The sequence below is a fragment of the Podarcis erhardii genome, assembly GCF_964252035.2.
Source record: "Podarcis erhardii genome assembly, chromosome: 11".
NCBI lineage: Eukaryota > Metazoa > Chordata > Lepidosauria > Squamata > Lacertidae > Podarcis > Podarcis erhardii.
This window is the reverse complement of record NC_138501.1, coordinates 14492372-14505076: the sequence shown is the minus strand read 5'-3', so window position 1 is coordinate 14505076 and position 12705 is coordinate 14492372. Positions and strand designations below refer to the sequence as shown.

Sequence of the window (12705 nt, the reverse complement as noted above, 5' to 3'; positions counted from 1 at the left end):
ACAAGTTAACATGAGACTAATCACTGCTGACAAGATTGGGTCAGATACAAGTTTTGATAAGGTCAGCATTGGTTGCTTTAATTAATGTTTCTGTCTGTCAACAAAAGATAACATTTTTGTTTTTATGTCCAAAGTCCCACATTGCTGCCTTGTGTTCGTTGTTTATTGTCTAAGAATACATTATGAGCAGAGATTGTGTGCAGCAAAAGCCATACTGAGGTTTCAATACCTGTGGGACCAGAATGTATGAAAGAGTTAGCAATAATCGTTGGACTGGTCCTGTCCTATGGATGCTGAGCATTTAGTGACCTCACTGCCTGCTGCTGCACGTTCTGAACCAGTCTGTAGTACATTTGCACATGCTTAGAGCTCCTGCCATGTGGTTGAGAATGCTGTTTGATGGGGCGTAGATGTACAATAATGTGGGGTGCTGGTTGTGCCTCTGGATGCTTATGCATGTCCTAGGGATGCTGGTGGCGCTGTGGTCTAAACCACTTAGCTTCTTGGGATTGCCAGTCAGAAGGTTGGTGGTTCGAATCCCCACGACAGGGAGAGCTCTCATTGCTCTGTTCCAGCTCCTGCCAACCTAGCAGTTCAAAAGCACACCAGTGCAAGTAGATAAATAGGTACCACTGCTGCGGGAAGGTAAACGGCATTTCCATGTTCTCTGGTTTCCATCACGGTGCCCTGTTGCACTAGAAGTGATTTAGTCCTGCTGGCCACATGACCCGGAAACCTGTCTGTGGACAAACACCGGCTCCCTTGGCCTGAAAGCAGGATGAGTGTTGCAACCCCATAGTCGCCTTTGATTGGACCTAACCATCCAGGGGTCCTTTACCTTTTTTTACCTTTACCTGTGTGTCCTAGGCATGTTCCCTGTCTTTGCATTTTTTACCTTAGTTGGAAGGATACGTGTGCAAGTACAGGTGTATGCACATAGAGTTCTCTACATCAAGTGTGGGCAACATTTTTCAGCCCGAAAGGCAACATTCTCTGGAGGGTAACATTCCAAGAGCCACTTTCCAGTGGGGAATGTGGGCGAGGCAGAAGCAAAGGTGGGAAAAGAAATGGATGTGACTCCTGCATTTGTACAGTATTGAAGCTATACAAAAGCCAGAGGGGTTTATAGACATGCTTTGACATGCATCCCTCCCATTTAGGCAAGCAGGTTGGAGTGATTATCACAGTTCAAGCACTCATTCCAGCTAGGCAAAAGGACCCATGAAGGGTTTGGCCTGGGGAGAGGGCGCATAAACTGGAGGGCCAGAGGGAGAACCCTGGAAGGCCGTTTTTGGCTTATGGGCTCGAGATTCCCCACCATGAGGGTGAGAACACTGACCGGGATCTTAATCCCCGTGGAGGGAGTCCGGGGTGTGCATATATCTGTGTTTGCGTAGTCTTGCTTTGAACTTGCATAGCCACCCTTCTTTGGGAATGATGCTGAGCATTCTACGCTGGCTCCCAGTACATTTCCGAGCACAATTCAAAGTATTGCTGCTGACCTTTAAAGCCCTAAACAGCTTCAGCACTGTACCTGAAGGAATGCCTCCACCTCCATTGTTCAGCCCAGACACTTAGGTCCAGCTCTGTAGGCCTTCTGGCGGTTCCCTCACTGCAAGAAGTGAAGTTACAGGGAACCAGGCAGAGGGTCTTCTCCGTAGTGGCACCCTCCCTGTGGAACACCCTCCTTTCCGATGTCAAGGAGATAAATAACTACACAACTTTTAGAAGACATCTGAAGGCAGCCTTGTATCAGGAAGTTTTTAAATGTTTGATGTCTCACTGTGTTTTTATATTTTGTTGTTAAGTCACCCAGAGTGGCTAGGGCAACCCAGTCAGATGGGTGGGCTATTATTATTATTATTATTATTATTATTATTATTATTATTATTATTCAGAGAACATGATGCCAGCTTGTGTGTGGCACAAAGAGAGCAGGGCTAGTCCACATATTCTTGCTTTCCCTTTCTTGTATTTAGTACCTGTGGTTGCTGCATAGTAAGCAGCCAAATATTCTGATGTAAAAGTTGTTTACTATTCCACTACCCTTATTGCACAAAAAGAAAGCTGTATGAAGAACAGCTTATGCCATTTCATACAGTTCTAGCTGTGAGGTGGCTTGCATATATTGTGGGGCTACAACCTGCATCAGCCTTAGCCAGCCTGGCCAAAAGCCAGGGATGATGGATGTTGTAGTACAACAACACCTGGAGGGTGCCAGGTTGACTACCTCTGTTCTAGTGGGTCTGTAATAGCCCACCCCAAACCCATTGTTGTTGTTTTCCAAACCAGTTTAGTGCCGTTCATTTTGTGGGCTGCTCTGTGAGTAGAATAATCACCATTCTAAGTGGATGAAAACTTTAAACCTGCTATTCTTGCAGCTGTCATATGATGTGCAGCTGTTTAGATGATAGCTGGGCTCTGCAGATCATGGAAACACACTCCCATTTATAAAGTCCTTTAGCACACTACTGGGATTTCAGCTTCTCCAAAGTGCTTTTGAGAACAGAGCACCATTTCAATATATGATTAGCAAAGAAAATATTAAAATTGCGCTAAAAAGGTATATATGCGATCACAAAGGTAGAGTGGTATGTGAATAAATTGTCATTGCTAATTAATTTTTTCTTTGGGGGGGGGATTCTTATTTTGAAAGAGATCTGGAGTGGTCAGCCCAAAGAAGTTTTTACTGTCCTATAATTTCCTTTCCCAATGGAAATATGTGGTGTCTCTTTAACTGTATGGTTTATTTTCCAGGGATACTAATGGAAAATCTAAACCAGTAATTTCTTTGCTTTTCTGATATTGGGTGGATCCAGATAGCTGCCACATGCCAGACTACGACGCCCTCAGGTGTCTGCCAAATCCCATGGGTTCCTGTCCACAGTTAGGACAATGGTAGACTTTAACTAGTGTTTACAAATCCACTTCACGTTCTTGATTGCACTTTTGTTTGAAGCTGACCATGGTTAATATTAACAATGGTGCGAATGCAATGCCTTTCAAAAAAACGAATTTCAAAAAATGCAAACTCACATTTAAGAGGGAGGCAAAGAATGTGAAAGCCCACAGTTCACTCACAATATCTCAATCCTGCTTATGGGACTGGACATGTTATATCTGCACTAGGTTTTATTCAAATCCAAGAAAACTAGGAAATCCCTCAGTGAAAGAGATTAGCGAGAGTGTGCCAAGCTAGTATCCTTGAATAAAAACCACCCCCCACCCATTACCTTTTTGTTGATTATTATGCAAAAGTGTGCCATCTCATTTCAGATCCTGTCCTCTTTTATGCAACTATCTACCACTGCCATATTTCTTAAAGAATTTTTTTTTTACTACTGCAACTATTTCTCATAATCTCAAACAATGCTATCTTTCCACCAGTTATAGTGGGATAGTCAGTAGTTTGTCTCTAACTAAGTTTTACTCATAGTAGATTCATTGAAATTAATGGACCCAGGTGACACATCTATTAATTTTCAATAGGTCTACTCTGAGTAGAACTAACATTGGATTCTACCCAATACCTTTTATAAGGTGAAGGACCCCTGAATGGTTAAGTCCAGATGAATTCGACTATGGGGTGTGGCGCTCATCTCCTCTTTCAGGCTGAGGGAGCTGGCGTTTGTCCGCAGACATTTCCAGGTCATGTGGCCCGCATGACTAAACCACTTCTGGCGCAATTAAACACTGATAGAAGGTAGAGCACACAGAAACGCCATTTTCCTTTCCACTGCATCAATACCTATTTATCTATTTGTGCTGGTATGCTTTCTAATTGTTAGGTTGGCAGGAGCTCAGAGCTCCCAATAAGTATCAGCATTTACCTTGACATGTAATTTCTACTGTGACACTCACTTATGTAATCTTCCATCTGGGGGCCTTGAAAAGTGGTCACTGGGTATCTTTTTAAAAATGTTCTTTATAAACAATATAACTGACATATGAAACTTTCAACCCCTTTATAGTTTGTGTTGTCAGTGTTGTTCATCCAGTTATGAGGAATCCTTGAGACCTTTATATTAATGTATCATTTAGAAATGTATTTCTGCATACTGTAGATAGAGTTAAATCTTCTACATTTTTTTTGCTAATATAAACACTTTAGCAATGCTAATCAGTTGTACTGATTTTCTGTTTTGATTTTCCTTAATAATTAAGCAAAAGAACTAGGATGCAATCAAGTTGTACACTAGGGGGTTCATGCAAATAGTTGAGTCTTCTTTTTTACATTAATCTTTTTTGTTAGAGGCATTCAGTAGGAAATTTATTGACATTTTAAGAAAAGGAAATACAATTTACCTGCATAATCTGCTTTAATAAGGGAAATCACTGCTTCATTGGAAATTAAACTGCAACTGCACAACTTTTCATTCCTGGTTAATATAGCTCATTGACTACCACAGTATTAATGCTACTTAAGGAGCTTTCAAATCTTGACATGCATAGAACAAAGGGCTTGTGTAGCTGAGAAGTGCAGAAACCCATGAATGCAATTTAGCTCAGCCCAGTCTTACGCTGGTTTTTCCTCTGATAATGGAAGCAAATCTAGAATGGATATTGCTGCTTACAGGATATTTGCAGCTCGACAGCAGAATGTTTGCTTTGAATGCAGAAGATCCCCATTTCAGTACCTGGCATCTCTAGATAGGAATTTTGTCTGTCTAAAATCCCAGAGAGCTGCTGTTAGTCAGTGTTGACAGTACTGAGCTAGATGGACCAGTGGTGTGGCTTGTTTTAAGGTGGCTTTCTATGTTCCTAGGCAGCAGTCTTGCTTGCTGTGGCTACACTGGTGTCTTGTGCAATAAACACAAACTTTTAAGAGCAGAGTCACATCCCATGCACAAGCAAATATTTACCAGTGATCTATGGCTTGTTGGAAACAAATGCGTCTTAAAGGCCATTCACTGTCATTGTTTTAGTACCTCTCCCCCTACTCTTCCAAGGGCTGTGTCAATCATCTATGAGTTCTGTTGATTATGTCCCTAGAAGCAGAATTAGAGCAGTGAAGGAAACCATTTATAAATAGTCAGTGGAAAGTTGATTGAGGCTGCAGCCCTGTATTTACAAACCCTCCAAGCGTCCCTATTTTCCAGGGATGTCCCTGAATTTAGAGAAGCTGTCCCGGTTTCTGATTTGACCCTTTCCCTCAGGATGTCCCTAATTTCATTGGATAAATGTTGAGGGTATGGTAGGATGTCCCTATTTTCATCAGAGAAATGTTTCAGGATATGGAGTTATCCGACCCTTGAGCCATCTAAAAGCAGCCCTGTATAGGGAAGTTTTTTTAATGTTTAATGTTTTATTATGTTTTTCTATATATTGGAAGCCTCCCAGAGTGGCTGGTGCAACCCAGTCAGATGGGCCGGATATAAATAGTAAAATTATTATTATGGAATAGGACGTACCTATTTTATTCAGATAAATGTTGGAGGGTATGTACACAGCTCAGGACCGCAATACCTCAAGGACCGCCTTTCTCCATATGAACCTACCTGGACCCTGAGAACATCTTCTGAGGCCCTTCTTTGTGTGCCTCTCCATGATAAGTCCAGAGGGTGGCAATGTATCTTTTCTGCAGTGGTTCTCCATTTGTAGAATGCTCTCCCCAGGGAGAATCTGCTGGCATCTTCATTATACGCCTTTAGGTGCCAAGCGAAAACGTTCCTCTTTAACCAGGCCTTTGGCTGATTGACATCCAATGCCCTTTTAAAATGTGTTGTGGAAGGGGGGATAATTGGGTTGTTTTTGTTTTTGTTATGTATTTTGTGTTTTTATAGTGTGATTTTATGTTGTGAACAGTCCCGAGACCTGTGGGTATAGGGCAGTATACAAATTAAATTACATTAATTATTAATAGTAATTATACTCACAAGCTGGAAGTAAGCGCCACTTAACTCAGTCGGACCTACTTTTGAGTAGGCATGCTATGACTGCACTGCATATTAAATAAACAAAAGTGACCTGTGTGATCTAGTCTGTTGCATCCGAGAACTGCATCCTCGAACATCTCCTACCTTGCTGAAGAAGATATTAAAATGCAATTCTCAACTCCTTCATGTCACTGGAAGTATGAGTTCTTCTCCACTTATACAATGATACACCTGTGCCAAGTTTATTGTGCTTTCCACCATTCAGACACCAGCTCTTATTTTCATATATCCACTCCTATAGTCCCATCTGAAACAGGTTGCTTCATCCTCCATCAATGCAAAGTTGGACTTGGTTGTAACAAGTTCCTAACAGTAATATTAGCAATTGTTTTCTTTTTTCATACAGGGCTATTCTGTGAAAAAGATGGTTCTTTATTTGGACTGGTTTGTTCACTTCCCTCTCATACTTTTGTACCACTGGGTGACCACAACTTTATCCCTAAATCTTGAGGATCCAAATGTCTGTAGCCATTGGGAGAGGTAACATTTAAGAGCTATTTTGCTTGTAGTTTATGTCCATGTTTATGTTTATTTAAAGTGCATACTGCATGTATGAAAACAGATCTGTGCTCTATATCCCAAAGCAGCTATATAGAAAAAAATGCATCACTGAGCCACACACACACACACACACACACACACACATATTCTACTTTAAAATATATCCATGCCTGGAATGGGAAATAAAAACCATAACAGTGGTACCTTGGATTACAAACACTTTGGGTTACAAATTCCACTAACCCGGAAGTAGTACCTTGGGTTGAGAACTTTGCCCCAGGGTGAGAATGGAAATCACACGCTGGCAACGCTGTGGCAGCAGGAGGCCCCATTAGCGAAAGCATGCCTCAGGTTAAGAACGGTTTCGGGTTAAGAACGGACCTCCGGAATGAATTAAGTTCGTAACCCAAGGTACCACTGTATAAATACCAGACACACTATAAATGGATACCTTTAATCCAATTAACTCTGTGGGAGAATGTGCATATTCAAATTAGCCCTGTTGGAAGCCATCCAGGTGTAATTATGAAACTTTTAAAATCTACCTTAAAACTTGTTGGTTTAATTATTTTCACGTGGGAGGAAAATACAGCTATAATTTCAGTGCAGTGTGTCTTCCACTGGCAGCTCTGTGCATACAAAGGGATGTGTGCACAGATCTGTCTCCTTTGCTTAAATGAATGAAGGAATTACATATACAGGAGGAGCACAGCATATCCACTGGAGTTCTCATGCATACAAAGAGTTGAAGGGCTGTTATCACCATACCAAGCTTGCAAAAGCAAATTCAGATGCTGTTTTTACTCATTTTGTAGCCTTTAATTTTTTGTGTCTTTTCATGTAAACATCTGAAGCATTGGTTGCATGTTGTTGGATCCAGTGTTAGTTGTGCTTAGAGTAGACCTACTGAAATCAATGGGATTTACCGTAAGTTTGCCTAAACTTAAGTCTCATAGATTTCAAAAGGTCTTCTCTAAGCATAACAAAGTCTGAATCTTGCCCCTAAAACTAGTAGAAACCAGCATTTGTTTGACTGGTGATTATTTCTAAATATAGTATGCTTTCATTCTTCTTCCAATATTCAGGGGTGTGGCAAGAGGGAAGAACATATAAACCACATCTGGAAAGTTACCACACCACTAGCAGTTGCACTGGAATAGATGGTAGTCAACAAATTACTTGTTGCTGCTTGAATCTTTGGCAATCCTATAGGAGAATTCCAACTAAATTGCGAATGTAGGGGAAAGGAATGAGATACTAGCCTCTAAGTGAATTAAAAATGAGCAGAACACCAGGCTTATGCAGCACACCGGTGTGTACAGTCCTGTGAAACTCACTGGGACTTATTTTATAGTAGGTTAGCATAGGAGCATGAGACACCTTAGTGAAATTACACTTTTTTCTTTGGCAATGATGAACAGAAACAGCTGGCCTGTGTAATTCATATAGGTGTTCGCCAAGGAACCTTTATACTGTATTTATACTGTTTACCTTTATACCTATATACCTTTATACTGTTACTGTATTTAGACTTTTCATATATATTTTTGAGGGGTATTCATTCACTTATTTTTTAAAAAACAAAACAAGTTTATTCAGATGAGCTCCACATACTGAATCTGCTATAGATTTGGAATTAAGGAAGCAGGATTTCAATTCTCACATATTCAAATCTAAGTGTCAAGATTGCTTTTCTAGGTGCAAATCACATTTCCCCACATTTTGTGGTCATCATTTTCACAGTAAGAATATTTGTATGGATCATCCAACTGTAGCACCACATCTGCTATATTAATGGAAATTTTATTAAAATGTTAACTATCAACAATAGTGCAGAAAAGCATTCTGGTTCACAATCCATTTCTAATGTTTGCTGTGTTGCCCTCTTTTATCTGTGGGACACCTCTGAACACAAATGGTAGAAGGTGGAAGAAAACATTGCCTTAAAAAGTGGAAAACTCCTTTAGTAGATGCTGGCTGAAAACAGGCACTTACTTTCTGGGCTGCGACAAAACATTAGATGAATATATGCACTCAGGTCTGCACCAAAGAAAAAAGTTTGCCGCTCATCATAGTTTACAATACTTTTCTGCGATCAAAGATGTAACTATAGTAAGCAGATAGTATTTGATGTAGAACAACTTAAAGACTAATTGATTCGTTTTGTCTGAAACATGGTGAGTGTTCACTTGCACAGATAATATCTCTGAAATGTTGGTAAACCTATATATTTGTTTCCTTCATAATTATACTTTATTTCACAACAATTTTTCTAGTAGTGTACATAATATTTTTGTTTTGTTTCTGTGCAGCTATTCTGTTACAGTCCAAGAATCCTATCCACACCCTTTTGATCAAATTTACTATACCAGCTGCACAGACATTCTGAACTGGTTTAAATGCACACGACACAGGTGATTCGCTTATAAACAATAAACTATGTTCTTATATTGCTTTGCTAGAATAATCCTTTGTAGGTGATTAATGATTGTTTCACGTTAAAAAGAGTCTAGAATAATTTATATCAAGCACAAATGAGATCGTATGAGTGCAACCATAGTTTGCATGCCGGCATGTGTGTGCTTCCGGGTAGAAGTTATCCAAAGTAAGACTATGAGGTGGATAATCCTCTCAAGTGATCACTGTATGTTACAAAGGATTATTGGGCTGTGGAAGATTGTGTGAGGCACTAGTGTGAAAATATGTTCCTTTCTTTAGAGAATTACAGAGAGACTTGTAATGTTGATGCAGTGGCTTATTCAGTTTTTACTATCTGAAAATAGGAATTGATCAAGCAGTTCTGTAGCATGCCTGCCATATATTTTGATGGATCTTGTTATACGGGATATAACCATAGAAGGTGGTCATTTTCAATGCTTCTTGAACAGTAGAGAAATGAGGCCACTTCAGATTTTATGCTTGTACTGATGGTGCCATGAGCCACTGCAATAACGTATGCTGTGACTCTGGCATGTGTTTTTCTCATGGTGGCCCCAGTTCCCTGGAATTCTCACTTCATTTTCTGCTAAGCCTCCCCAAATTACTGTATTTTATATCTGTTCTTAATAATGATAGGATTAATGGTTTTTCTTTCTTTCTCTACACCACTCAGGTATTCCTTGAATGTAGAGCAGTCACTAAATTCTGAAATAAATAAATTCCTCTTCGAGTTCAGCTCAGTTAAATCAGTACACAAATTCTGCTGTGTTAACCCTGTGCTGGACACTCAAATCTATCCCCCTAAGGGGTAGTGAATGTGGTGTTCTCCAGATGATGTTGGATTGCAGCTTTCATCATCCTAAACCTTTGGCCATGATGATGGAGTCTTGTGGGAGATGGAGTCCAACAACATATGGAGGGTAATGACTACCTCTGGGATAGATTGTCTATGTCTGATCAATCCAGTTTCCCACATATGAAGTATGCATTGCAGGCTTGAGTTCTAATAATTATTCAGCTTGTTTATGTTTGTATCTGAAAGTCTTAGGATATTTTTTGAAATAGTTGAAGAGTCCAATATAGAATTAGTGGAAGGAATACTTAATTAACAAAGGAAAAGGAGGGTTGATTTATAGGTCAGCAATATCCCTAATTATCCATAGTTGGTTATATTCAAGTACTTGTTAACAAATTTTGCTTTCATGTGTTTTAATAGAATCAGTTACCGTACTGCCTATAGGCATGGAGAAAAAACTATGTACAGGCGGAAATCTCAGTGTTGCCCTGGATTTTATGAAAGCAGAGAAATGTGTATCCGTAAGTAAACTGATTTTTGCTACTATCACATTAGAATTTGCTTAAGTAATCAAGATTTCAGTTCTATGTGTGCAACTCTTGGAGAAGTGTATTAGTGTTTTCCGTGACTATCTGATCTCTGAGAACAGGAGTCCAAATGACCATTGCCTGAGAACTCAAATGCTTCTTTAAAGAAATGTAAGGCTGGTTTGGTGATTTGCTGATGAGTATCTTGACATCCACTGTGGGGCAATTGAGGGGAAAGCACACAGTAGCCGACGGGAGGCAAGGGTAGAGTCGGGCTGTCTTCATTTGGCACTGTGCAAGTGAGAAGTTGCTGACTGTCTATCAATTTGTGGCATTGACTGCTGACACTAACAGAGGCTCTTAGTCAGTTAGTTTGTTTCCAAGCCCAATTCAATACACTCACATTAGTGTTCAAAGTCCTTAAACGACTTATGCCCCAAATATCTGTGGGGGGGGGGGGAACACCTCCTTCCCTACATATATTCTCAGGGTACACATCAGCAGAGGGAGGTAAAAAAGGTAAAGGACCCCTGGACAGTTAGGTCCAGTCAAAGGCGACTATGGGGTGCGGTGCTCATCTCGCTTTCAGGCTGAGGGAGCCAGCGTTGGTCCACAGACAGCTTTCTGGGTCATGTGGCCAGCATGACTGAACTGCTTCTGGTGCAATGGGACACCGTGACAGAAACCAGAGCGCATGAAAACGCTGTTTCCCTCCCCACCGCAGCAGTACCTATTTATCTACTTGCACTGGCATGCATTCATAGAATAGAATCATAGAATCATAGAATCATAGAGTTGGAAGAGACCACAAGGGCCATCGAGTCCAACCCCCTGCCAAGCAGGAAACACCATCAGAGCACTCCTGACATATGGTTGTCAAGCCTCTGCTTAAAGACCTCCAAAGAAGGAGACTCCACCACACTCCTTGGCAGCAAATTCCACTGTCGAACAGCTCTTACTGTCAGGAAGTTCTTCCTAATGTTTAGGTGGGATCTTCTTTCTTGTAGTTTGGATCCATTGCTCTGTGTCCGCTTCTCTGGAGCAGCAGAAAACAACCTTTCTCCCTTTCTTTCGAACTGCTAGGTTGGCAGGAGCTGAGACAGAGCAACGGGAGCTCACCCCATTGCGGGAATTCCAACTGCCGACCTGCTGATCGGCAAGCCCAAGAGGCTCAGTGGTTTAGACCACAGCACCACCTGCGTCCCATCTTGAGGGAGCCATCTTGGTAGCTCCACTGCTCTAATAAGTTCAGTGTTTGTGTGGCTTGGGAGAAGGCATTTTCTGTGGCAGCTACTAGATGGCGGAATTCCCTTCCCACATAGCTATGCCTGGCATCTTCATTGTAAAGTTTCCATTGTATTTTAAAGATGTACCACTTTGCCCTGGCATTCGATACCTGAGATATACTTCTTCAGGACCCACCCTATTACTATGATTATAATTTGTTTTAAACTGTTTTTAAAATTTGATTTCAAATTGTTGAACCTGCCTTGGGACTGTAAGATAAAGGGCAGGTAAGAAATCGAATAGATAGTAGTCGCAGTACTGATATTTGTGTGGTTCTGCTAAATGCCCTCAGCCTCCATTATTGCTTTCCAATTGTTTCTGGTAAATGACAATCTTTACCCTTCTCACTTTACTGCCCCACAAGGTCAGCTGGCAATTCCAAATATTTATTTTTCAAATGATTCCAGTAATGGCCAGATAATAAGAAGTTGGCTTTCAGTAGTTGCACATTAACATCTAGCAAGCAGGTTGACCTCTGTCTTAGCAGAATAGTTTATATCTTTCACACAAATAACCTCTTCAGGCAGACTTTTCCATGTCTGAGAGCACCAGTGCACACAAAGTAATGTGATTTGCATGTTTGGAGTTGCCTCTAACATGTAAGAGAAAATGAAGCTCATGTGTGAACCCTGATGGAGCTTTGGAAAGAGAAGTGTTTCGTTGTCAATTTTTTTTATTTTTCATGTCCAATATCTTCTTTGGTTTAAGGCAGGGGTGTCAAACTCAAATTCATCGGGGGCCGCATCAGCAGTTTGGTCACCCTCAAAGGGCCGGTTGTATCTGTAGGACTGACCGTACAGGAGAGAAGGGTTCAGGCAGCCATTGGATCTGTCACATCACAGGATGGCATGCGCTCAATATAAAAACAAGTGGAGGTTTCCTGTGTAGAACGGCCGGCGCCGCTAGAGGGCAGACATTCTCTGGCTTGTAGGCTGTTGCGCATGCGCTGAAGAGGCGGCTTTCTTGTGTAAAAAAAAAAGCGAGAATAAAAGGTGAAGGCTGGCGGCGGTTACACGAGCCACATGACGAGGTCTGGCGGGCCGGATTCGGCCCGCGGACCTTGTGTTTGACACCCGTGGTTTAAGGGCTAATGTAGTGTATCATTGCAGTACAGGCACTAATATCTGAAAAGAATAATAACTTTGCAGAGCTGAAAAGTATGTGTTAATTAGGGATTCAATTACAACTGCTAATACCTAATAGAATTCAGATAAAATGT

The 12705-nt window shown here is 41.0% G+C and overlaps 1 protein-coding gene across 2 annotated transcripts in view; it reads left to right on the top strand.

Annotated features, from left to right (window-relative positions):
- The window catches only part of MEGF10 (multiple EGF like domains 10), a 113745-nt gene that overhangs the window by 21295 nt on the left and 79745 nt on the right, over positions 1-12705 (top strand). For both annotated transcript variants that reach the window (XM_081880350.1, XM_081880349.1), the window contains exons 2-4: positions 6283-6416; positions 8750-8851; positions 10093-10193. In XM_081880350.1, coding sequence (XP_081736476.1) covers positions 6301-6416; positions 8750-8851; positions 10093-10193 — 319 coding nt within the window. In that variant the 5' untranslated portion in view covers positions 6283-6300. The remainder of the gene's footprint in view (positions 1-6282; positions 6417-8749; positions 8852-10092; positions 10194-12705) is intronic.